At 37.3% G+C, this 27,732-nt stretch overlaps 1 protein-coding gene across 1 annotated transcript in view; it reads right to left on the reverse strand.

Moving 5' to 3' along the window:
* ARHGEF38 (Rho guanine nucleotide exchange factor 38) overlaps positions 1 to 27,732 on the reverse strand; it is a 129,929-nt gene that overhangs the window by 74,299 nt on the left and 27,898 nt on the right. Inside the window, exon 2 of the mRNA XM_057706876.1 lies at positions 15,697 to 15,884. Coding sequence (XP_057562859.1) covers positions 15,697 to 15,884 — 188 coding nt within the window. The remainder of the gene's footprint in view (positions 1 to 15,696; positions 15,885 to 27,732) is intronic.

Below are 27,732 nucleotides of genomic sequence, written 5' to 3' on the forward strand. Positions count from 1 at the left end.
CTGTCCTAACCTCAGTTTGGAAATATATTTTTAAGCTTCTAATTTGATGATCAAAATCACACAACTTTAATGTTCCAAATATATATACAACAATTGTAGAAGAAGGAAGAAAATAAATAGCATTGCATTTGAGGACCATGGTGACTGCCACCAAGCAAATGCTTCTCTGGAAATTGTTTCTAGAAAAGACTTCAATATTTCTATTTGGTGTGGTTTGGCAGTAAGTTATTAGAATTCGTATAGAGGAAATCCACCTTGGACATCATCTGACTCAGTCTAACAAAACCTGCGTCCCATCTATCCTTTCTATAAGGCAGTTCCATGCACAGCATTATGGTGAGACCTGGATGTATTCACTAAGTTAGTTTGTTCCATCATTAATGTTGAAACCTAAAAGCCCAATGATATTAAGATCTTAACTGTAACAAGTAAGGTGAGAGTGGAGGAAAGGTGGAAACGTATTTAAAAAAACAACAAAGCAAAACCAAACCAAACCAAACCAAAAACCTCTAAGAAGTGGGGACCCAATGAGGGTGTTCTGAGAGGGAAGAACCAGGTCTAGTTTTATTTTTCAGTAAGGCAACTGAGGGGAGGAAGTCTTCTGAGACAGAAATTGCAGCCAGTAGGAAAAGAGGATGTTGGCAGAAGGCCCTGGCAACCACAGGGCTAGGATAATTACCTAATTCACTCAGGCAGTTGGCTTCTAGACTACAAAGCTTTTCAGGGTAAACTAGCCATTATTTCATCAGGTTTCTCAAAACTACTGATTTGTCTGTGTGAACCTTCCTGCTGTGAAACTAGATTCTAAACTGGCTAATTGAGTCAAACTGCAAGTTGATTCAATATCACAGCTAGACAGCAAGCCTTTTAACTAATCATGCAGCTAAATGCCCAAGTGACCTGACACCTGCCCGGAAACATTCCAGGCCAAAAGATATTGATGTGGACAGGCTTGTATCAGTGCAGGGATGTCTGTCCCTTTGAAGAAAGTAAGGCTGGGACCCTGGGACAGACTTCTCAGCATGAGAAAGAGGAGAAACAGAGCCAAGAGAGGTGAGTGAAGGCCAGACCAGGGACTGTGGTCAAATGTGAGAACTTTCGAAAGTCTCTGGAAAAGGAAGAGGATTGGGAATTTCATCCCAAACTTTGTTTTGACTAATAATAGAAAAGGAAGGTGCTTATATTGATATCCTTGGATAAAAGGTAGAGAGTAGACCTAGGGTCCCTACTTTGTTTCTCTTACCTGCCTTAACTCAGGGACAGGCAGAACAGAGTTCCTTGGTGGGAGTTGGAGGTGGTCTTAGGACTCTCAGTCCTTTCCTACTTGGAATTTTATATGACTCAGAGGACAAATAGTACTTCTAGGAATAGCCCTCTGAGCTGAAGAGTTAGTAAGTTTTGTGACCCTTTAGAAATTCTTTTAGAATAAACAGTTATATTGTGGAAACACAGGAGAAAATAATTTGGAAATTGTTTGAAACAACCAGTGAAATTATAAGAAAAATGTGTAAATTTTTATGCACCCAAGTCAGCCACAAAATTATTTTTAAGGGCTTCTGGTTGAGCACAAGAGATGGGGTAAACATTTTTGTGCTTTGATCACGAGTATTTATTGTGTGTGTGTATATATACTCATGTGCGTGTTTATCCTTTTTCTCCCTGCATACTCAGAGCTTATTAGGTATAAAAACAAACCAGCCCAAACCAACCAACCAAGGAACCAAACAAAACTGTTAACCTTTTCAGCAAAACATTCAGATCTAATATCTGAAAGAAATTAGTAATATTAGAAAGGACTGGCTCAATATTGACCAATTCTTTTTCCACTTAATAACACAATTGCAATGTTCTAATTTTCAATAGCACAACAAAAGACTAGGGGCACCCCCCTCAAGCAATGTCTAACAGGAATTGGTGCATGAATTCCCCTCCCATGGGACACCCCTCAGGTGTGTTCTGTGTAGCATCCTGAAGCTCCCAGTGGGTTACAAGCCCCAGGTGGCCACAGAGGTAATCTGCTCACAAAGGTACCCTCTCTTGTCTTCCTTTCCTTCCCTGTCTCATTTTCTTATTCCTTTATTGCTGTTCCAGGTGTCATCTCCCAAATAAATTGCTCTAAAATCCTTCTATCTGGATCTGCTTCTGAGGGAACTCAGTGTAAGACAGAGTGAGGTGGCCAAGGGATACTTTACTGAGTAAAGGCTTGAAGGAGGTGAAGGAGCAAGCCATGAAGTTATCTTGGGGAAGAACATTCAGGGCAAAAAAAAACCAGCAAGAGCAAGGGGCTTGCAACAGTAGTGCTCCTGGTTTGCTCGTGGAACACCGAGAAGGCCAGAACGTGGAAATAGGTGAGGTCAGAGAGAATGAGGGACCAGCTCATGTAGGACCACCTAGGTCACATAAACATGTTAGGTTTTGATCTATTTTGGAGGGTTTTGAGTAGAAGAGGGACATGATCTGACTGATATTTTAAAAACAATCACTCTGGCTGCTTGGTTGAGACAAGGATGGAGAAGAGAGGTGAGTCAGGAGGAAGGTATAATAATCTAGGTGGTTACTGGTTGGTTTTTGAATCAGAATGGAAGTAAAGGAAGAGGTGAGAAGTGGTCTGATTCTGGATAAATTTTGAAGGCAGAGCTAATAGAATTTGCTGATAGATTTGATAGAGGGTTTGAGAGAAAAAGTCAAGAATGACGCCAAGGGTTTTGCCCAAGTAACTGTAAGAATGGGGCTGAGGTGAGAAAGACTGCAAGCGGAGCAAATTTTAAAGGGAAAATTAGGAACTCTGTTTTAACATGTTAGATCTGAGATGCTTTGTAGACAACCACGTAGAGGTTTGAGTGGGGATCTGGATACAAGCAGAGCTAACCTTCAGGGAAAACGTCCAGGCTGGAGATATAGATTTGTCAACCATCAGCATGTGGACGGGATTTAAAGGCACGAAACCAGATCAGATCTTCAACAGAGGGAAGGGAGACAAAAGAGGGAAGAGGCCCACAGACTGAGCCCTGAGCTACTTCAGTGTTCACAGGTAAAGATCAACCAGCAAAGGAGACTGAGGAGGAGCTGTTGGAATAGTAGGGGGCAAACCAGGCTTATGTGCCGTCCCGGGACACAGAGAGGGAAAGCTTTCCTGTCAAACGCTGGTAACAGGTTTGAGAAAGAAGAGTCTCCTTCGGCTAAGGTCTAACACAATTGTTTGCTGCACAAGTAATTAGCATAACTAATCACATCCTGCCTTCTGTCGTGATCATTTCTAGCATCGCCTTGACATGCATCTTTGATTGTTACTTGGCTTCTTATGTGTTTATGAGTCATTTTCTTGATCATATTATAAATTCTTTTAGGGCAGGACCATGACATAAATTTCCATGATTTCCATGCAGAACTCAGCAAAGGGCTTTGCATACAATAGACACTTGACAAACATTTAATCTTTTAATTTGCATATTCAACTAAAATATTACATTCTCCATGAAATATTGCCTACTTAATCTTCCTGGAAGTGATCTGTCCCTTCTGTGAACTCCAATCTCATTTATTGTCTGCACTTATCAATTGTTGCTTTGCATTACAAGTTATCTTTTCATAGCTATGAGTCTTGTCACCTCTAATTCTTAGTCTTTTGATGGCAAAAGATGTCTCACATGTCTTTGTGTACTCCAAATGGTCTAAAATTAATTATTAATTAACTCATGTAATCAACGGCATTGTCTGTATCTAAAGTACCCTAAATAACTGCCTATTAATAAATTACGTGTTTCCGTGATATATGCTTCCTTTCTGACCTCGTATTTATTCTTTGGAGTCCAGGATTCATGGCCCCGTACTGATACGCACAGCAGTGTTCATCTATGCTTAGTTCATCTATGCATAAAGTTGCCCCACATCTCTGGCATTTCATTAGAGAGGTTTATAGCATCATTATAATAATCACAGCCACTGAAATTTTGTTGCTTATTTTTACAGATAAAAGCAAATTAAAATAGTGGTTTATGCATCTCAGTTCTAGGAAGTGAGATGATGAGCGCGACCATGTTACCCAGGCTAAAGGGATAACTTTCCTAGATATTAAAACATATTTGTGTATCACGTCTCTCTTTTCCAATTTTGTGCTTTCCAACCCCTGCACTGAAATGGAAAATGCATTCTTTTATCTCCTCACTTGGCCCAGCAGGTTTTGATCTGGACTATAGATTATAAACATTGGAGAAAAATGAAGTTGCCCTAAAATGGAGCTTATGAGGGGCTTATAAATGTAATGACACAGGGGAGAGTTTCCAACATAAAACTGTAGCACACGGATTTTTTAAAATCCCTTATTTTTTGAGCTGAGGCCTTCTGAAGAAGCAAAGGTAAGAGATTTTCTTACCTACAAAAAGAAGTTTCATATGCTAGAATACTGATGTTATCACTTCCAAACCCAACTAAATCTGAATCCAATCTGACAGCAAACTGTCTTCCAAGATGACAAAACAGAAAGGTCCCTCCCAGGGAAAGTCAGAACATGGACAGTGATGACTCAGTGTCAGTTACATGTTATATATTAACACAGTGACCTTGTGCTTGGCAGCACCATTTAACTATGTGATTTTTATTTTTAAATTTAACGTTCCACAACTACAGCCTTTTCCAACCTGATAGACGAACTTTTTAAAAAGTAAGGAAAACTTCATTGAATTTGTTCAGTTTCTTTGATGCTGTTGTTTTTGTTTTTTGTTTTTTTTACTTTTCTAATGTGACATCAATTATTTGACCTTATAATGGAGGAACAATGGCCCAGATTATGTAATAAATGTTGAGATTCCACAAAGAGGGTGAAAATGAAGACTTTGATCTTAAAAAACATGGAGTTCTAACCTGGCCATATAGATCATGGGATTCTTCATTGTGATGTGATCTTAGTAACTATGAAAATCAGTATTTTTAGAGGATTGAAGAATACATGTATCAATGTTTCAAGCAGATTTCCAGCATGAGTATAGTGTTTTAAAGTCAGCACATTAGCTCAGAAAAGTCAGAACAAAGCAGAATCAGAAATTCAAATACATTTGAGTCATTGCTCCAAGCATCTCAATTACAGTGAGCAGGAATTGCTTTGATTTTTTTTTTTTTGGTTTTTATTTAATATAGCAACTAAAATAAAGTGCTGTGCTTTCTGACTTTCTGGGCAGCTTTTGTTTTCATATTTTCAGCCTGGCTTTTATCTCTGTACTCACTCTGTGAAGTTCTATTACTGAGAAGTTTGACCACAGGAGCTGAGGGACTCTACAGGGGAAAGGACTAGATTGAGTAGGAAGTAGAAGTGGAGAGAGGGACTTAGTTGGCTTTTTCCTCCATTTGTTTTACAATCTAGAAGGATTTCTGGTATTCTAAGCATAGCACAAGAAAGAGCCAAGATACTTGGGAGATTATTATATACTACACAGTTTCTTCTAAACAACTTAATGTGTATCCTTTTACTAAAAATATAGTCTCTTCCTCCCTGAAATCACAATAAAAAGAGAATTAATTGAAAAGTTTGGCAGAGTAAACAAAGTAGAGTCACAGGAAGTGTTTTTATTCTTGCATATAAAATTACACATGTATATTTAAAAGGATAATGTAGTTAAAGAGAGAAAGGAAGAGAGAAAGAAAAAGTAAGGGCATTATAGTTTTAATTAAACCTTTTATTTTTAAATTATTGTAAATTCACATGCAGTTGTAAAAAAAAAGTAGAGGGAACTTGTGTGCCCTTTACAAGTTCCTCCAATTGTAATATCTTGTAAGACTATGTGTGCATTGAATTTTGATATGATATTATAGAACATATTATAAACGGAGTATGTGATTGCTTGCATAAATAAGATGTCTATGAGAAATCAACATCTTGATTCCACTTAGTTCAGGGCAATTACATGGAGGAGACAGGGTTGATTTTAAGAAAGTTATGGTTAGTGAACTGAGGTGGAAGGCCTAGGATACAATCTGAAAATTTTGGAAGTTAACAGAGACAGGAAGAATAGTTGGCTGATTCTATGAGACCAGAATTATCCTACTACAAAAACCAGACAATGATGTTACAAGAAAATAAAACTGTGGATCTGTATCCCTCATGAATAGAGATGCAAAAATCCTCAATACAATATTAATAAGTTAAATTTTAAAATGTATGAAAAGAATTATACACTATGACTGAGTGGGGTTTATTCCAGGTATGCAGTGACACTTCAACATTCAAAAATCAATTAATGTAATCCATCTTATCAGATTAAAAAAATCACATGATCATATGATAGATACAGAAAAAGCATTTGACAAAATCCAGTGCCCATTCATGTTAAAAAAAAAAAAAAAAACTCTCAACAAACTAGGAATAACGAGGTATTTCCTCAACTGGATAAAGAATATCTACAAACAATCTGTAGCTAACTTAATGGTGAGAAACTTGAAGCATATTTACTAAGGTCAGGTACAAGGCAAGGATGTCCCTTCTCATCACTCATTTTCAAATTGTACTGGAAGTTCTAGCTAATGCAGTAAGACAAAGGAAATAAAAGGTATACACAGTGGGAAGGAAGACATAAAACTCTTTGCTCATAGATGACACTATTGCCTATGTAGAAAATACAAAACAATCAACACAAAGACCCTCATGGAACTAATAAGTGATTATAGCAAGGCTGCAGTTTACAGGGTTAATAGACAAAAGTGAATTGCTTTCCATAGCAGCAATGAACAAGTAGAATTTGAAATTAGAAACACAACACCATTTACATTAGCATCCCCCAAAATGAAATATTTAGGTATAAATCCAACAAAATACATACAAGACCTATACAAGAAAAGCTCAAAACTCTAATGAGCAAAATAAAAGAACAAAATAAATGGAAAGCTATTCCATGTTCATGGATAGGAAGACTCAATACTGTCAAGATGTCATTTCCTCCCAACTTGATCTATAGACTCAACGCCGTCCTGATCAAAATCCCAGCAGTTCTTTTGTGGATATTGATAAACTGATACTAAAGTTTGTATAGTTTATATGAGGAGACAAAAGACCCAGAATAGCCGACACCATATTGAAAGAGAAGAACAAAGTTGGAATACAGATGCTATCTGACATCAAGATTTACCATTAAGCTACAGTAATCAAGCTACAGTATAGTATTGGTAAAAGGACAGACAAATAGATTAATAGAAGAGCCCAGAAGTGTATCCACACAAATACAGTTAGCTTATCTTGGACAATGGAATAAAGGAAATACATTGGAGCAAAGAAAGTCTTCTCAATAAGTGGTGCTGGGACAACTGGACATCCATGTGTAAAAAAAATGAGTCTAGGCACTGACTTTACATCCTTCACAAAATTAACTCAAAATGGATCACAGCACTAAATGTAAAATGCAAAACTAGTAAAAAAAAAAAAAAAAACAAAGCTAGAAGACAACACAGGAAAAAACCTAGATGACTTTGAGTATGGCAATCACTTTTTAGGTACATCGACAAAAGCGTTATCCATGAAAGAAATAATTGATAAGCTGGACTTTATTAAAGTTAAAAACTTCTGCTCCGTGAAAGACAATATCAAGAGAATGAGAAGACAAGCCATGGACTGGGAAAAATATTCGCAAAGACACATCTGGCAAAGGATTGTTGATCAAATATACAAAGAACACTTAAAACTCAATAATAGAAAAACAAATGACCTGATTAAAAAATGGGCCAAAGATGTTAATGAACACCTCACCAAAGAAGATATACGGATGGCAAATAAGCATTTGAAAAGATGTTGCACATCATATGTCACTGGGGAAATGCAAATTAAAGCAACAAGACACCATTACACACCTATTAGAATGACCAAAATCCAGAACACTGACAACCAAATGCTGGTGAGGATGTGATGCAACAGAAACTCTCATTCATTGCTGGGAGGAACGCAAAATACTGCAGCTATTTTGGAAGACAATTTGGTGGTTTCTTACAAGACTAAACATATTCGTACCATATAATCCAGCAATCATGCTTCTTGGTTTTCACCCAAGTGGACGGAAAACTTATGTCCACGTGAAACCTGCATTGTTTGTAGCAGCTTTATTCATAATTGCCAAAGCTTGGGGGCCACCAGGATGCTCTTCAGTAGGTGAATGGATAAATAAACTGCGGTCCATCTAGACAATGGAATACTGTTTAACCCTAAAAGGAAATGATCTATCAAGCCATGAAAAGACATGAAGGAACCTTAAATGCATATTACTAAGTGAAAGAAGTCAATTTGAAGAGACTACATACTATGTGATTCCAATATGACATTCTGGGAATAAAAGAGGATTTTTAGGGCAGTAAAAATACTCTCCAGATTAGCACAATGACATGTCATTATACATTTGTCAAAATCCATAGACAACACTAAAAGTGAACCATCATGTGAACTGTGGACTCTAGGTGGTAACAATGTGTCAGTGTAGGTTCATCAGTTGTAACAAAACTAACACTCTGATGGGGGATGTTAATAATCAGGGAAGTTATACCTGTGGGAGGTCAAGGAGTATATAGAAAATCTCCCCTCAACTTTGCTGTGAACCCAAAAGTGCTCTAAGAAAATAAAATCGTAAAAAAAAAAAAAAAGAAGAGTAGCTGGGTACAGTAACAACAACAACAAAAAAAAACAGGAAGGGAAAAAATTGCATGGTTGCCTATTAAGTAAGAATAAATGACTATTATTTCTGGCAACAGTATAAGTCTTTTAGTGAAGGTGACAGCTAGAGAAGACAATTCTGACAGGAGTCCTTCTATGCCACTTAAAGATTCATGACAAAAGATGTTTGCTCACCTACAATTTCCCCTATTTGCTATGCAGGCAAAGTTTTAGTAAACAGCTTTGAGAAGGCTAATGTATCTACCTATCGATCTATAAATGAAAGCTGGGTGTATTTGAATAATTACTAGATAAACTATTTCTGCCTTGGTTCTTTTATCTTGTATTTCAGTGAATTATCATGACTGTAATGCTGTTCTTTGTTCAGTGAGATTGGCAAAGTTTCATGGCACGTCATTATCTGAACTCCTCTTATGCAGAAGCGGGTGTCTGAGAACTGGGCTGGGGAGCGATTTAAGGAGGAGATTCAGACAGAACTAAGGGTAATCTCAGAGGGTGCACCCACAGAGCAAAACTGAAACTGAGAGACGAGCAGGCTGTCCACAGGGTCTGCTGCACAGCCTCTGTGCTCTGCGTAACTCCTGGGAGCACCTTTCACGTAGAGAGGCAGCCAGGGGCTGGATATTGAAGTAGAACCCAGCTTTGAGGGGTCAACACAGGCACCGGGGACGTCCAACCAGAAACCTCAGGTGAGAGGGCAGGAAATGGAAGCCTGAGAAATTCCCAGAACATGTGCTGAAGCTACCGTTCCCCTTTATATCAAACAGCAGTGGACGCATTCTGGTGAGGAGGGAGCCATTAGAAACACCGCAAACTCCTAAGGAAAATAAAAATCATTCACCAAACTCAAATGTAGTAACTATAGCTTAAAATTCACAGGACATCAATTGGGCCATGGCCATCTTTCTGTTATACACAGATTTTCGTGGCATGACAGTATCTGAACAGTATTTTTATTACTGGCATACATTTACATCCTCCTCGTCCTGTCTGCCTTCAGAGATGCTGTGATCCACTCCGTACTCTCTCCTCACGCATCAGCTTCTCTGTCAGGATTCATATCCTAGTTTAAGCTACAGCAGCTTCGCAAGTAGGGGACAGGAGCAGAAAGCTGATTCCCTGGGCCCTGTGGTCCCTTCCCTCCCTTGCTCCTTTGGAAAAAAAAAGGGTCAGTTAAAGATGTGTCCTCTCCAATTCCCTATCTTTCATGTTCTCTGATTCCAGGCCTCCCCCTCACCCACTTTGGACACTGAGGGAGAGGGTTTTGGTAGGATGTCAATATGGTGTGCTATAGGTCACCTATGTCACACAGAACAATTGCCATCATGACACCTAGACTTGCGGGGTAATGCTTGTGGGTACCATTTTCCATCCAGGGAGGGCTTCATATTGTTCTCCTCAAATTTATGGTCCCTCAATAAAGAAAATAAAATATTTTCCATTTAAATTACTATTTGTTATTTATGGCTTAAAATAAAACATGTAAATGCATTCTTCAGGGGGAAGAGCTTTCATAAGGGTATACATGGTATGACTACAATTTCACAGAATATTTGGATATATCGGTACATACCTAGAAAATAAACCAAAATATTTATAGTGCTTATTTCTAAGTGGTAAAGTGATAGGTGATTATTTTCTTCTATATATTTTTACTAGTGAAAATTGCTGCCACAAAGGTATCCAAATTGTAACAAAAAATTCCAATTGCGCTCGTCAATAGACAAATATTTGCCCTTTTTTCAGAAAACACAAAATCTCAAGTATAATCACACAATTAGATCAAATATGAACAAATCCAAAATAAATACACATAACTTTCTCATTATGTAAATAAAAGTCACCTAAACGTGTACTCAAATATATACATATGAATAGAATACCCTTGGAAGTGTAAAAAGAAGCTGGTAATGGTGTTTGCTTCCAGAAAAGGAAACTGAATAAGTATAAAATGTTATTGTGTCCTTGAGATCTTTGGTATTTTTGTGTTATGTGAATTTTACAAATTAAAAAAAAATTATAAATGAAGAAAAGTAAAAATATGTATTTAAATTCCTCTAACTATTCAATCATTTTTTGCTCCTTTCCTTACACATAAAACCACTTTCCATTGTTAGGTTCATTTGCTCTGGTTTTGATTTAGTTTGACTTACTACCAAAAATGTAGTCTCTCTTATAGCCCTATTTGGATAATAAATAACTAGAACCAGTTTTCCCACTAAATCTCTCAACACTGAATGTTGTGGATAATTTTTGCCTTCTTTGCCAAACCTCTTACAATGCTGTTAGTAAAGAAGATGTAATTACTGGGTTTGACCTTGCTTTCAGTTAGGTGAAGCTTTGTTTATAGAAGAGCCTTGAAGCTAAGATCAAGGTTTGTAACCACAATGATCACAAAACAGTTTTCAGTCAAGGGCTGGACCCAGACATTCATTTGTACCCTGATTCATTCATGCAAGTTCACTCAGATAAGCACCGTGCTCTTCTCAGTTTTCAACTTCCCTTTTCCAATATTCACTTTTATAAACTGACTTGTTTCTTCTGGGACTGAAAAGACATGGAAGAGAGGACATGGAGGGAATGCAATATGGCAAAGACATTCTTCTCAAGAGAAAAGACATCCATCGGATGTCATCCCAAAGTCTCTTCCAGCCTAACCTGTACCAGTAAAATATTTATTGATGTCGCCTCTGGTTTAGCTAAGCATGGTTTGGAGATCATTTCCATGGTAACATGAAAACTGTATGTGTTAATTTCTAAGTTTTGACACTAACTGATGACAAGTGGCTTGTGTGCAAAGCCCATGGTACTGAACTGGTTAGGAGGGAAATGGTACTGAACCGGTTAGGAGGGAAGTGAGGACATGAAAAAGCTAATGAACAATGAAAAGGTGGTAAAGTTAATGAAAGCAGTTAATGGCATAAATTAACTACCTCAGCACTCATATAAATGTTTGGAAGAATCATCTGAATTCCTGAACATTTATTTACTTAAGCAAAGCTTAAAAGCATTGAGAAGTGGGGAAAAGATGGATCTGACATGAGAACTCTGAGAAACCTCCAACTGGTTGCTATTACAGCAGTAGTGGAGAGGACATACAGCCTACTGGACTGAAACTAAATTCCAAAGGAGGAAGGCAGAGAGCGCTGAAAGATAACTAAACAAAGGGAAGTGCCAGATGTGAAAAATCAAGAAGCTGTAAACAATCTGAATAGAATAACAAAGGAAATATGAGTTAGAATTATGAGAACAGTAATTCAAAGTATTGAGAGCCAAAGTTAAACATGCCAAGTAAATAAACGATGTGTCACCGTAACAGAAACATTTTATTTTACACGGCCTGAAACACCAATTCTTAGAATTGCTCCTAAGAGTTACATAGGAAGCAAAAAAATAAGAAAGACAACAAAAGTGAAAACGCAAACAAAAATTAGAGAGCATACACAAGAGTATAGCTCAGCGACAGCACGCATATTGGTGGCACCAGTTTAACTCACCAGTCTAGGAGGTAGTTTAAAGTTGAGAACCTTTTCATTCTGGATAAACGTCTTATTCCATTTGATACAAAAATGGATTATGAATTCAAAGGAAGGCATTTTCTTATATATGTAGTCTTTTTTATATTGATCATTAACTCATCATAGGGACAGAGTTTTGGTAAATTGTGCTTATTTTGAAACATGTCTTAGTCACATATGCTTTTATACACATTAAATACTTCATATTCAACTTAAAAAGAGGAAGAAATAAAAGACAGACTATAGACAATTCTTTCAGGATCAAGAGAGTTTGTGTTTTTGTTTTTTAAGAGAGAAAGATCCAATAGGGAGGAGTAAAATTCTGGAGTAAGCTTGAGGGGATAGAATCCTGCGTTAGTAGAGAGGGTTTTTTTTTTTTTTATTAGAAGCAGGATCCACTGGCTAAGGTTATATGGGTAGAGATGCAGGTAAGTTGGTAGACGTAATGATGGGAGTGTGTGAACTTTCTTATTGCATCTATTTTCTCAATGAAATGATGGAAAACTGTGTTGAGAGTTCAAAGAAAAGAGGGAGTGTTTGAGATGTGAGGAGCAAGAAGAAGATGTGCAAGAGACCTTTCAGGGACATTATTGGGGGGCCCACTTGAAGAAAATGTTCACGCATTTTAAAAGAGATTGGCTCAGCTGCATGGGTAAAGGTGGAAAGTAGGCAGAAAATTGAACTTCATCAAGGGCAGGTTTTTTTCAGGCAAGTAAATGGAAAGGGAGAGAAAAGGGAATTGAGTTCATCTGCAAAGAGTGGTTTTAAAACGAAGGACCGATGGAAGCTAAACCAGGTGTGGGCTCGATGAACATGTGAAAAGGTGGTGGTGAGCTCAATAGCGTGGAAGTCCTGGCGACGTCAAAAAATTGTTGGATACAGAAGTAGGAGTGAGCTGAAAGACAGAACGTGGGGGTTAGAGAACAGCAAGCCTGGAATTCTGATTCTGAGGGCGTGAGGCTGTTGGTAATGATGGTTGTAGGATGTGGCCCTGGAGTACGTGGCTGAGATGGGGTTGAGGAAAGATCGCTGGATATAAACAAGTCAAAGAACTGAGTGAGAGGCTGGGAGTTTGCGTGGATCATTTGTCTGAACGTTGAAATTACTGAAAATGAATGGCAGAATTAGGTAGAGAGAGAGAAAAGTTATGGAGACACTGGGCTAGGTTTAAATTTTTTCAAAGACTAGGAGTGGGGCGTTAGATAATAGGACATAATCAATGTTAACTTTTTAGGTGTTATGTAAGAAAAAGTTCAGAAATCTTAGAGATTTGTGATAAAATATGCATGAATTAAAAAAAAAAAAAAGAATAGGAGTGACTGGTTAGGACTGTACCATAAGGGAGGGTAGATACCAGTAGAGTCTAATGCCATATGCATTTAAAATCAATATTTGAATAATTATGAAAATGAACTATTAATAACCATGAATATCTGCCAGAATAGAGGTTGTATCAATGCAGCTAGTTTATATTAAAAGAAAAACACACCAAAAATATTTTTCTATATTTAGCAATGAAACGACAGCAAATTTTTATCATGACCGTGAATGTTTTTCCTTACAGAATTACAGAGTTCCTTACAGTAACTCTTACAGAATTACTAAGAAATCTCCAGATTCAGAAAGTTGCCTTCTAACTTGAGAACTGTGAGAGGATCAAATCAGAATACTAATGAAGTGTTTGGAACAGGACCTGACAAACAGTAAGTACCTAATAAAAAGTCATGAGGGAAGAAAACTAAAGATGACTCCCTATGAAGGAACAATGCCAAGCTTGCTCTGCCACTTTTTTTCATACATGGTGCTAAACCAAAAACAAACAAAAAACACCAAACCAAACCAAACAAAAAAACTGTTATATCAAAGGTCACCTTGAGCTACACTGGTTTTCTGTAATTTGTAGACCAGACATTTTTCTATTTCTGAGAAGAGTCTTGTGTTAAGAAATATAAACTCTGCTCCTGGATGTTGTACTTACTGAGGGAAAGACTAAATAATTGATGTTGGAACAACTGACTCACCATAATTTTTATAATCATGGGGTACATGTTAAGATGCCAAACCCAGAACCTACAAAGTTGGATATATCCGACCACTAAAACACTGCAAAAACAAATGAATAAACCTTAAAGAAGGTTTTGACTTCTTAACCTTAATCAGAGTTAGAAGGCAAAAGACAAACTGAGAAAATCAGCTGCAACATGTAGGGCTGAAAAAGAATATCCCTGATACAAAAGGAGGTTTTCTAAAACAGTAAGAAAAAGATAGGCCATAATGTTTTCAAGGGCAAAAGACATGGATATGAATAGGGATTAAAGAGAATGGAAGTGGCTGATGAATATATAAGCATATATTTGTCAGAAGACATTGAAGGTGCCTGGTCTTCATTGTTGTTTATAAAACCAATAATGCTCAGCTTTAGAGAAAATACAGACAGGCACCCTCTCAAGCAATGTTACAGGGAATGAAAATTAGAACAGTATCAACTTTTTGATTGTCAGCTGGCAATTTTTATCAAAATCCTAAATATGCATATCCATTAACCTAACAATTCCAATTCTAAGAATTTATTTTAAGCAGATAAGGTGACAATACCCAAAACATGTGTCTCAGCATCAGTAACAATAGAGAAACATTGAAAAGTGTTAATGGTCATGAAAAGATACACCCAACAGACTGCTGAATGAAATAAGTTACAAAGTATCATATGTGGTGCTGATTATATTGATGTAAAAAACACATGCATGTGTGTTGATATGTAAGTGTCCAAACTGACCTCTAAAAGGATGCTCCCAACCATGTGAATAGTGATTGTCTTTGAGTAATGGAATTTCTGATCATTTTTACTTTCTGGTTTATGTTTTTTGTATATTGTTTGAATTGTATATAAGGACCACTTAACACCCTAGTGATTTTATATGTTTACGCAAGCATCCTTGTAACTTTAATTCCGTGTAAGAAATTCCCTGAAAAGGCCTTGATTAAAAAGGAGGAGTTTTGTCTGAGGCCTCAAGTTTTGTCTGAGGCCAGCCCTACCAAAGAGAAAATTTTTATCTTACATTCAGGTTAATTTCTATGTTGAATTTTGCTTAGCTAATAGTCATAAGTTTAATTGAGCTCTCAATGGAGGGGAGAGAAAAAAAACCCACATTTTTCTCTTCTGAAGCCTTGACCATCTTTGGATCAAATTCAGCGCCTTGTTCCTAAACTGCTAAAAACTCATCGCTCACAGTTTGTTAGCCGGCCCACAGGAGTCCAAGAAAGAACACGTCCAAATCTCAACGTGGCAAAAACAGAGGTTCCTTTCCCTCGTATTTTAGAATAGTCTCCTTGACTCTGGGTGTCCCTCTGAGGACAGAAGTCTGCGTCCAGTGATGCCTCCTGCCTGCCCAAACCCGGGGCCTCGGGGGAAGAGGCCCGTCACTCCATCGCTGTGCCAGAGAATACCGCGAAACACGTGGGTGCTGTGGCTTCACGGTGCTGATGATCCCATTTAGGATATGGGCGGGGGAGGGGAATCCTCAAGGGTGCATTTACCTGTTTGTTTCTCAAGGGCTGAACCACTTCTTGAATGCACAGCTCCAGATCCTTGAGATAGTCCTTTTCCGTCTGTATCAGCTCCTTGATGATTTTCGAGCGCCTTGCCATCATTCTCTGCGTCTGCTGCTCCTCCTCCTGAGCTAGGGCCTCAGCCGCGGAACACCCAGCCTGCGGGGTCATCTTCTCTGTTAAATGGAAACATGTACGTGTGAGGCATTCTGTTGAGAATTCTTGCTCCTTCATTACACACAACGCCACTGCAGGACTATTGTTCGCAAGGAAAAAGGCTTAGAGTGTCTTCACGCGTGTTCTTGCAAAGGGATGTGTGGAAGATCTCCCCTAAGGTTGGAATTCTATGAAACTATGAGCAGGAAGGGGTGTGAGAATAAATGCTTCTAACAAATCAGTTAAAAAATACTTGACATGTCTTTAAAATATCCCATTGCTATTATATTAGGTTATAAACCTGGTCTTCAGCTAGAGATAAAATGTATGAAATCATCGTTCAGGACTTCTTCTGGACACATTTGCTTTTAAAGCAAGGAAGATTTTTAATTAGTAGGTGGAACACCTTCCAATTTTGTCTCTGTTATTAAAAATAATTACCCCTCATTCTCAGCCGGTGGTACACAAATCTCCATGAAATGGAAAACAATTTCACATGATTGAGATTTGCCTTTCAGTTCATATTAGAATCTATGAGGAGTTAGACAGTGACAGGCTAAATAAATTTCGACTAAGATTTTTCACGGCTCATCTTCAATAAGATGCCTATCTTGTTATTTCAAAATTCTTGAACCTCCAAACGGAAAATTTTAATTAAAAAAATCACAGTGCTAAGGAGATATTGAGATAAATGGGAAGCCTCACAGGTAGCCGAGGTTTTATATGAAGTAGAATGTAAGAAAGCTAAATATCTTCAAAGATGAATTTCCCACAGCGATATGAAATTTTGGAAGCCACAAACTAGGTCACAGGTGAAATTGGAGCAGTGATAGGTAATGGGGCAGTGTGTATGTCTGTGTGTAAATGTATTTGTTTCAAGCTTGATGTCATCACTGACTTAATTTTCATCATAGTCTCTGTAGTTACAGAAGTAATTTTATTTCCTTTAAAACTAATATGATCCTAGTAACGGATGTGTAAGACATCTTTAATGTGATACTACTTCCTGAGAATGTAGAACTTTACAAAAGGGGTTAGAAAGACTATGCGGAAAAAAAGTGCACAGGTCACAATTATGGGAATGGAAATAAAGAGAGGATGTTCTCTTGGCTGACTCCAGAAACAGAAGACAACTGAGAAATATTATAATAAGAGAGTTAATGTATGTTTCAGTGTAAAGAGACTGCCCCTAGAATGTGAAGAGACACTAAAAATGGTGAGCAGCCCCCTGTCCCTGGCCCAGTAATTTCAGGAGTCCAGGCAGAGGCTCCACAGTGAAACCTCTGGAAGGATGCTGTGAAGGTCATTCCAACGTTAGTTTGGAAGGTGCATTAAATTGGTCTTTGGACAATTCTGTCATGAAGGTGAATATGCTTCTAGGTCACTTTCCTGGAAACTATTCTTCCTTCATCAGGAAAGAAGAGGGATTTTACAAATAGCATCCAAGAGCATGTGGTTTTACAAGGCTTGGGTCATTCAGTGCTAGAGAGATAATCTACATAAGTTATTGAAGAAGAGAATCATGTAAGGAGCCTTCCTATCTTGAACTATGCTGTGAGAACTTGGGGGTTCTTGCTAATTTATAATACTTTTATTGAAAGGTATAAAAAGCCTGTCTCTCAGCACCCCAAATTCAAAAGGAAAAGTTACAATCAGGTGTTACTACTATGGAGTATTTTGGGTATGAAAGAGGAAGGCAGGTCACTGGTGAGGAGAGATGCGGTGTGCAGGGTGTATTCACAACTTGACCTTGCGACCTTTGTGAGCCTCCCTTTGGCTGCTCCTTCTAAAAGGTTGGGGGTTGGGAGTCAGAGGGCGGGGGGAGTGGCGGGGGTTCTTTTCTTGGATATATAAAATAGCTCACAGACAGAAACTTCACTAGTAGAGAGCTGGCAAGCCAGTATGGATAGTAATCAGTTATTATTTAATATTACCTAGAAAATATAAACGGCACTGTTGAAAAACTGTTCTAACCGATGTCTGATTTTCCAAGTTCAACACACTTTGTACCTTAAAAGAATAATCTGTCAATTATTTGGGGGCCCAGCAAGGGGAAGAAAGTCTTTCCTGATCTTTGGCCAAGAAATATTCCAAAAATACATTCTCAGTTTCTTTTTAGTTCTCAATCCCAGGACTCAATTACTACATCAATTTAACTTACTTCACAGATTTCTCTGGTTGCTGCACTTTAAATGTATAGTATCAGATTTTATTCATTAGAAATTAGATTTTCTAATCCTGTTCAATATCTTGTTCAGAACCAAATTAGGGGTCACAGTGGTGGAAATAAAGTGTCAGTCAAAATATCAGCTTCAGAAACTTCTCCCTTCAGGTATAAAAACCTTCTTAGAGGATTCAGAGTGGAGCAGTCTTGTGAGCTATCTTTGCTTGCTCCTTTGCCTCGTTTATTGTGGGAACAAAGACTTGCATAATTTTCTGGTCTGGTCCCTATAAACATGTTCTATGTTTGCATTTCTTAAACCAACAAACTCTCCGCAATGCCTTGTGGGCTCAAGCTTTGTATTCATAAGATCCTTCTCAACTTTTAGAACTTTTACCTTTCGGCTATATTACATTTTTACATATAAAACAATTTGTAATGCATGAGTATGACCAATACAGATCACCTAAGTCAGCAGTCAGCTATAATAATCTTTTATTTCTAGATAAAGCAACAGAGGCGCTAAATGTTTAGGAAAGAAGGAAAAATAAAGCTTTAGGAATGACTATTTTTCAGTAGTTAGCATAAACTAAAAGATTGTGTCACAACTAAAGGGAAATGGAGGCTAAGAGGACATTCAGATAGTTCTAACCAAAATATGCTACTGGGTATGAAAACAGTACCATGTAACTGACTTCCCCTGGCCCAACCTCTTTCTTTCACCCTTTAGCTTTATTTTTCCAGCAGTGATGAAGCATTTTCACTATTCTAGCCACAAATTTCATAACTAACATATGTGGAAATTCCTGACTAAGGAAGTTTATGTAAAAAGAGTCTGCTGCAGTTTGAGGAAAGGATAATCAGACTTAAGATCACCTCCGCCACTCTTCACAGTGAGAACTTGGTGGATTAAAAAAAAAATTAGTTAACCTCACAGAGCCTCAGTTTCCTCATCTCGAAACTAGGAATGAAAACCATCACAGTGTTCTCATGGAGACTGAATTAAATAAGCCACGGTAGGTGGAAGCTCCTTAGGGTCTTTAAAACCACATAAATGTTAGTTATTTCCACAGACACGGACATGATAGGGGACCTTTCTCTCTAGAACTTTTCCACCACTTAGGGCAAACAATTATCTCATTATTTTATGGTTATCAACTTGTCAAGGAAAGTGCATGCCTCCAAAGTGGGTGGACAGCTATGCTCAGATGGGAGAGGAAGAGAAGGAAAATTAGAGGCATTGATCATGGAGGAAATTCAGAAAAGAGCTGGTGTTTGGAATCCTGGGTAGCTTTCCTGGGCTGGGTATACATGTGGGGAGAACCGTCATCTTTTAGAGAGATGAAAAGGCACCCAAAGGTAAGGACGTGGTTGGGGAGGGACCATCTTCACTGATCAGCTGCATTTTGCTTAGAGTTCTTGTGCACTCTTTCTGCCTTGCTGTTGTTGCTGTTGCTGCTGCTGTTTTGGGGGTGGATTTTAAGGAGAAGTAATTGATTTAATTTTATCAAGTTATAAAATTATATATATTTTCAAGGTTAAGTGCCTAGACTTTTCACCAGACTTTCTCGATTCAAACTTCACCTCTAACGCTAGATCTGTGACCTTGAACAAATTAGTTAACTGTGCATCAGTTTCCTCATCTGTAAATTAAGGATAATATTAGTAAAAGCTTAAAAAAGTGATTGTGGAGATAAAATGAGTTAATGTTTACTAAGCACAATAGTGCTTGAAAGAATAGTAGATATTGTGTAAATGTTTGCTATTGTTAGATCCAATCCCTGTTTATTAGCTGTAATATAATTTTCACTGTATTCCCGTTTAGTGTATAACCTTCCCAAAATATTTTCATGCATGTGTGAATATACATACAGCAGTTAGTTGCTTTTTTAAAGAACATATATTCAAATGCATTCCTCTGCAACTTGCTTTTTCAACTTTAACAGTATATGGTGGTTATTTTTTCAGTAAGCATGTATATATATATATACACATATATCTTTATTCTGTATAATAGCAGTATAGTTGTCAGACACTGCTATTTGCCTGCCTAATATCTGTTCTCCCATTTGTCTTTTATAAGTTGAACCCTGAATAGATAAAAATGCTTACCTCTTGGATTCTTTTTAAAACTATGTCTCATTATGGCAAATGAGATGTAAGCAGATCTCTGAGAGGGGTTTCAGGAGTTTGTAAAAAGGCAAACTTGGCTGGGATGCCCCTTCTTCCATCCTCCACCCCTGATAGTTCTTGCCTTTTTTTAATTGCCTGGAATGTAGATATGAGTCCTGGAGGTGCAGCAGCCACACTGGAACCATGAAGTACTAGCCACAAAAATGAAGACCTATACATAGTGGATGGCAGTGTGTGCAAAGATATAAAGAGCCTCCTTACTCCTAGACTTCTCACTTGAGACACATACATTTCCATGTGTTAAGCCACATTTTTCTGTTGTTTTTAGCAAAGTTTATTCATATACGATAGAGATTTTGGTATCTAGAAATTCAAGTGCTGCAAACAACGCAACCTGCAATGTGAAAATGGCCTGGTGGAGGGAGGAAGGACACCAGGAGGACATTTGTAGTCTGGAGAGTTGGTGACCATTACCATCTAGTGGCAAAATATTTGATAAATCTATATTACTGCACACTAAGGCATATAATGAGAGGAAATGGTAGAAAAAATTAAAACATTGGCATGTTCTGATTCTTCCTTGCCACTTTCAGCAAAAGCATACAAATGAGATATGAACTCAGACCATGGCTAGGCAATCTATAAGGAGAGATAGGAAAAAAAAAAAAAGCCTAAAAGGATATTCTGCTTGTGGCCTATAATTTAAATAGGCTGAGACCCCCCAAATTGGATTGAAAATGCCAACCACTTCCAACCTCACAAGGAAGCCCACGAGATAGCTTTAGCAGGAGATAAGACTAGTTCCTCAGGGCTTCCCCTTCCCTGAAGAGTTTTCTGTCATTCCAGAGAGGGAAAGCACACCAGCCTGGATAAATTTGAGTGGTGTCTGAAAGACTACCAGTGGCCATCAAGATAAGGACATTCCATTAACACCAAATCCCACCTACTTGAGCCTCAGCTGTGAGTCTGATTCATGGATATCTACTAATGTCCTATGGTACTTCTGTGTGGAGAGACTTTGGGGCTGCAGAAAATATCTCTGGATATCAGTGGTCCGCATATCTGGACATTAGTGGTCCTGAGCTACTTCCCATTATTGATATGTTTTCTCCTGGTTTCTGTAATCTGGATTCTTGCACCCTATAGTAGGTAGAAAGTGCCCCCCCCCCCCACTCAAGGATGTCTACATCCTAATCCTCGGAAACTGTGAATATGTGACCTCACGTGGCAAAGGAGACTTTGCTGATGTGATTAAAGTTACAGACTTTGGGATGGGGAGATTTATCCTGTATTATCCTGACGGGCCCAGTCTAATCACATTGCCCCTTAAAAGCAGAAGAGGGAAGCAGAAGAGAACACAAGGAGAGGTGAAGACTGAGGGGGACGTGACCCACCAGTGCTGATTTTGAAGATGGAAGAAGAGGGGCTGAGAGCCAAGGAATGCAGATGGCCCTTGGAATCTGAGAACAGCCTTTGGCTGATGGCCAGCTAGGAAACAGGTACCGACAATCTGAAGGGCGAGGAATGACCTCCCCCCTCAAGCCTCCAGAAAGGAGCACAGTTCTACTGACACCTTGTTTTCATCTGTGAGACTCTAAACTGAGACTCAGTCTTCTGGACTTCTGACTGACAGAAGCTGAAAGAATACATTTGTGTTAGTTTAAACCACTAAATTTGTGGTGGTTTGTTACAGAGGCAACAGGAAACCAATGTGCCCACATAATCTGAAAGATCCCAGTCACTGTTTAGATTGCCCTTCTTAAGAACTTGAACTACATGCTTCACGATTCCTCCCACTTTTCAGTGTTTGTCAGCGAATCTTCCTGAGCTACTAGCCCAAGATGGCCTGTGCCACGACAGCTTGAGCTTTGGTAGTGAAAGAAACGTGAGATTGTCAGTTAGGCCTTTTCTTTCAATATAGTTTTTCATCTTTGTTCAATGTCTTTGTTTCCAGTACAGTCCGGAAAAATCACACTTGGAAGATAGGTACAGGATTGGACAAAAGGTTTCAATTAGATAAACATTAATAACCAGATAGTCCCTGCGGTCTGATGCATTATTGTCTTGAATTCAGTTTAATCGTTTCCCCAAGCAGCCACACAATAGCTCAAGTGGTAGTTTCTGCTGTGGTGGTGGCTCTGAAGGTCATGGCAATGACAACAGCAAGGAGAAGAAATAAATAACTATAGAAGAAAGGCACGCCGCTCCAGGTATATTTCACAAATCATGAAAAATGAACCTCAACTTGCTTGGTAGAGATTCAGAGACATTTAAAAACACCAGATAAAATGTTTTAAAATATTTTAAATGAATGAATAAGGGTTTGAAAGTGTGTAAGAAATCCTCTGAGGGCTGGACTAAACTTTAAGCATAGTCCAGGGAATTAAGTGAGGCTGAAACCACCAAATACCCTGGAGGCATCTACAGACACTGGTGTCCTAGGAGGATGAGAACTCTGTGTCCACAATGAGGAGATAGGACATGGTGGAGATGGGGTCTGGGCTGGGTCTCTGAGCAGTGGGGAAGCCTGATTATAGAGAAATAGCATAAAGCCAGGAACAGAAACGAAGCACAATCAAGAAAAGGTGAACTAGTCCAGTACAAATAATGCTCCAAAGGGAGAGACATCAGTAAAAATAGTCTCAGCCATAGCTCTGGGTGATGATAAGAAAAAAAAGGGCAGGAGGGAATGCTCCCTGGTCATTTGGGGACAATAATTGGCTCTCATATGGGTTTGAAGCCTGGACTCATTGAACATTTAACAAATGATCATCAAGGGCCTACTATGAGCCTGAAAGTGTTCTAGGAGCTGAGGATGCAGCAGTTTAAAAAATATTTTAAAAAATTCCTTTTCTCGTGGAGATTAAACTCTAGTGGGGAAAGAAAAATATAAATAAGTTACTTAGGATACTAAAAGGTAATAAGTCGTATGGAGGAAAATAGAGCAATGAGGGCCCCTAGGAAATGCTCAAAAGCTATGCAATTTTAAATTAGATGGCGGGGAAGTTCTCAAATTAAGCAAAGACTTGAGAGGCGACAGAGAATCATGCAGATATCTGCGGTACCTAGTTTTCCACAGAGGAACCAGCCAGTGGAAAGCTTTGAGGTGAGAGTGTGCATGCCCTATTCAATGATCAGGAAGGAGGCCAATGTGACTGAAGGGGTTAGATAGCTGGAAGGGAGTAGGAGAGATTAGAGGAGAGAGCAGCTTTGTAAGTATTTTAAACATTTAAACATCTTTGTAATGTTGCAGAAAGGTAAAGGCATTGATGTAATTTAGATGTTTTTCAATTAAGAATGCATGTTAACATTTCAAGGCCAACCATTACAATAATAAAAATAGTATGTAAATTTTCAAAACCAGTAGAGGCAAAACTATAATGAGGAAAAAAATTAATTCAAAAGAAGAAAAGAGAAAGACAAATATAATGTACATCTAAATATATGAGCAATTATAATAAATTATATAACCAGATTACCAAGCTGGATTTAGAACAGAAAACAAAAAACAAAAAAACCCAGCTATAGCTATGTGCTGCTTACAACATAGAGAACATAAGCACATAGAAAGCTTGAATGTAAAATGTAAAAAACGATACTGAACAAATACTAATGAAAAGAAAGATGGTAAAGCTCTCTTTATACCAGACAAAATAAACTTGAAGGCAAAATAAACTTGAGGGCACTCCATAATGATTAAATGTTTATCAGGAAGATATGAAAATTTTAATTTTGTGTGTACTGAATAATATGATTTCAAAATGTGATATAGAAAGTGAGAGTTGTAACAGAACTTGACAAATCATCCATAGTAATGGTATTATAAACATAACTCAATAACAGGCCAGTTAGGATGGAAAAATCTGTGCTCAAGAATTAGAGGTTTCACGTTTTCTTTAAGGGCAAGCATAACTTTTATGAAAATACATCATATTGTAGGCCATAAAATTCCAAAAGATCAATACTTAAGAATCACAACTACAATGCAATTAAGTTACAAGTAAACAACAAAAATAAAACTTGAGCTCATTTGTTTTGGAATTTTTTAATAAAACTACTAAATAACTAATGGGCAATAGAAGAAATTGCAAAAGCAAATAGAAGATATTTATTCTGAAATATAATGTCACTAAAACATTGCTTGTGGAAAATGTATAGCCTTTAATTTATATATAAGAAAGGAAACAAGACTGAAAATTAATGATTTAAGTAAAGAAGTAAAACAAGGGGAAATACATAAACCAAAAGAAAACAGAAGAAGGGAAATTAAGAACAAACTTTTAATGAAATTAAATGGGTCTTCAACTCAGGCTTCAAATAATTCCCACAGAGATATTGCAAGGAACATGAGATCACAAAAAAAATTCCTAGAATGTACAAGGAAACAAGGTATCATGAGTAAGATACAGGAAAAAAAAAAGACAGTTTTACCCACAAAGCCTTAAAATACTGGAATTATTAGAGATATGAAAAAGTGTATTTAGTAGATCTATAGAAACAGAGTGGTTTGAACTCATAAGCAAGAAACAAGAGGGTATAATAATGACAAAGTAGATTTTAAAAGAATGAAATAAAACTTTGAAAAGTAAAACTTACAATAATTAAAATTTAAAAACTCAATGGAATATAAAACTCAGTTAAAGGATAAAATAGTAAATTAGACAAAGCTGAAGGAATTAATGGAACCAAGCCAAAGAAACTATGTACACTGCAGCAGTGGGAAATCAAGAGATGTAAAATATGCAGCATAGGTTAGGAGATCCTGAGAACTGGTTGAGAAGGTCTAACAAATGCTTAACTGGAGATCCACAGCGTATGGCAGAGAATATAAGGAAGAGGAGATATTTGACATGCTAATTGCCAAAGACTTCAGAAATTTTGAAAGACATGAAGCCTCAGAATCAGAAATTTTAATGAATTCCAAACAAGGGGGATAAAATTAAAAAACCACACCTAGACATAGCATTTTGAAACTTTAAAAACAGTAAGGACAACTAGATCTTAAGAGCATGGAAGAAACAAAAAATTACCTACAAAGGGATAACAATCAGACCCACAGCTGCCTTTACAGAAACATTGACACAAGCCAGAACATAGTAAAATATACCTTTAGAGACCTGAGAGAAAATGACTGTCACCCTAGCCTAGCAAAACTTTCTCAAAAATGATGGTAAAGTAAACACATTTTAGACAAACAAGGTCTTAGTTTGCCACCAAAAGAACCTCATAAAAAGTAATTCTAAAAGATGTACCTTATTCAGAGGGCAAATGGTCTCAAATGGAAGACTGAAATGCAAAAAGGAATAGGGTGGAAACAAAGAGGGAAAGATAAATCATATGGAATATTAATCCAGGAAGAAGGACACCTAAACAGGTAGAGAGCACATGTTAGAATAATAACCAATAAAATTGACAACATGTTCATCCTTCTAGTTCTGAAATATCTAATCGCCTTTTACATTTTACACATTGTAAAAAAGGAGCACACCTAAACATATTATAGAGAAATTTCTAAATTCGAAGGATAAAGAGAAACACTTGCAAGCTTCCTGAAAGAAAAATTTTGGGTAAGATTAGGACTTGAATTAATTTCTTATGTGCAACACTGGGTGTTAGAAGACATTGGAATCATGTATGAAGAATTCCGAGAGAAAAAGATTTTGACCTTGGCCCCCTTGTTATTTATAAGTTACTAAAAAACAACTGCTTTCAAGTACAGGAGAATTTGGCAAATAGCCACCCATGTTATGTCTCTGAAAACATTACTTTAGTAAGAGTGCCAGTTAAATGGAAATAGGACTAAACATCTCAGTATAGCAGAAGACAAACTCTATAAGAAGACAGACTTCTTGTAGAGACTCTCTCCAAACTCCCAATGAAAACATTCAACAATTAACAGGATCCTGCCAGAAAGCTTAGAAATATTAGTGCTTTGAGGCTAAGAGCTCTCTGCGGAGAGCAGGGATGGATAAATACTCCCTATTGTGTCTAGAGGAAGAACAAGGGCTTGGAGGAGCTTAGAGCAAAGACCAGAGACAAACAACTCCTTCTGCTGCCCAAGAGGGTCCGATGTAAGTCAAGGAAGGGAAGCTAAGGTGATAATCAGAGCTGGTATTTTATCAAGGTAAAACTAATGCAAGAGATAAAAGAGAACATCAATAAATATGAATGTAATGAGACTGAAACAGATGCAAATAGAACAGACACACACACATAAGACATTCTGGGTCCATTAAATTTTTTTTTTCAAAATTTAGAATTTATTATAGTACATTTTAAAAGAGAGAAAAAGAGTTTCAATGTCAGAAGCAAGTCATGTTTCAAAATTCAAAATAGTTTGGGTTTGGAGGGCAAGACAATTTAAACAAAACGGACCCTCTCTTCTTAAAAAAAAAAAAGCCTTATGGGAATTAAAAAAAAAAAATCTCACAGAAAGGAAAGCTTATAAAAATGAGGAGCTGAAGTATAAAAAGCATAAGTGAATACATCTTTGTTCCAAATATTATACCGATGATGGAATGACCTTCATAGTTAATTACATCCTTGTGTGTCACAGGCGCTTGGACTGTGCATCAAGTGGAGCCTACATAACCAATGCACTTACCCCTGGCTTCTTTCTATCATGACTCACATGTGTGCCGCATCAAATTTCCTGGCAAAAATATAATTTCAAGGTAATGTATATAATAAAATGTTCTCTTGGTGTCACAACAATATTATTTCTCCTCTGACAGTATCATTAGAATGATTTCTACATTGATTAATATTCACCTGCCAATTCAAATAGAAACATATGTTGTGGATAAAAATAGTCTCACGCACCTTCTCCCTCTTATCTAATATAAAGATTAAAGTGACTTCTTGATGGAATTCAATATAAAACATCAAAATGTTACTGAAGAACCAGCAGCTAATCTTAAGACTGTGATTCTCATTTCGATCATTTTAATAATAATGTTTTCCCCTTATACAAAGATATATTCTTTTTTTCTCCTGTTTTTTTATTGTGGTAAATATATAGAACATAAAATTTACCATGTTAACTACTTTTACGTTCAGCAGCATTAAGCACATTCAGATTGTTGTGTAACCATCACCCCATCCATCTCCAGAACTCTGTCATCTTCTCAAACAGAAACTCCATCTCCTTTAAACAATGACTCCCCATCTCCTCCTCCCCCAGCCTCTGGCAACCACCATTCTATTTTTTGTCTCCATAAATTTAGCTACTCCAGGTACCTCGTATAAGCAGAATCATAGAATATTTGTTTTTTGATGAATGGTTTATTTCACTTAGAATAACGTCTTCAAGTTCATCCATGCTATAGTAAATGTCAGAATTTCCTTCCTTTTTAAGGACAAATAATGTTCCATTGCATGTATAGACCACATTTTGTTTATAGAAGTATACATTCTTAAAAAATAATTTTGATATTAAAGCATTATACAGTATGACTGCAATTATATTAATTATATTGCGATAGCCTATAAAAGCAACAGTTATCAAGGATCTATTAAGTAACAATTGAAAAATATATACATTATCTATAACCTTCTTTATAACACTAAAAAGG

The sequence above is a fragment of the Hippopotamus amphibius genome, chromosome 13 (assembly GCF_030028045.1).
Source record: "Hippopotamus amphibius kiboko isolate mHipAmp2 chromosome 13, mHipAmp2.hap2, whole genome shotgun sequence".
In the NCBI taxonomy this organism is placed as follows: domain Eukaryota; kingdom Metazoa; phylum Chordata; class Mammalia; order Artiodactyla; family Hippopotamidae; genus Hippopotamus; species Hippopotamus amphibius.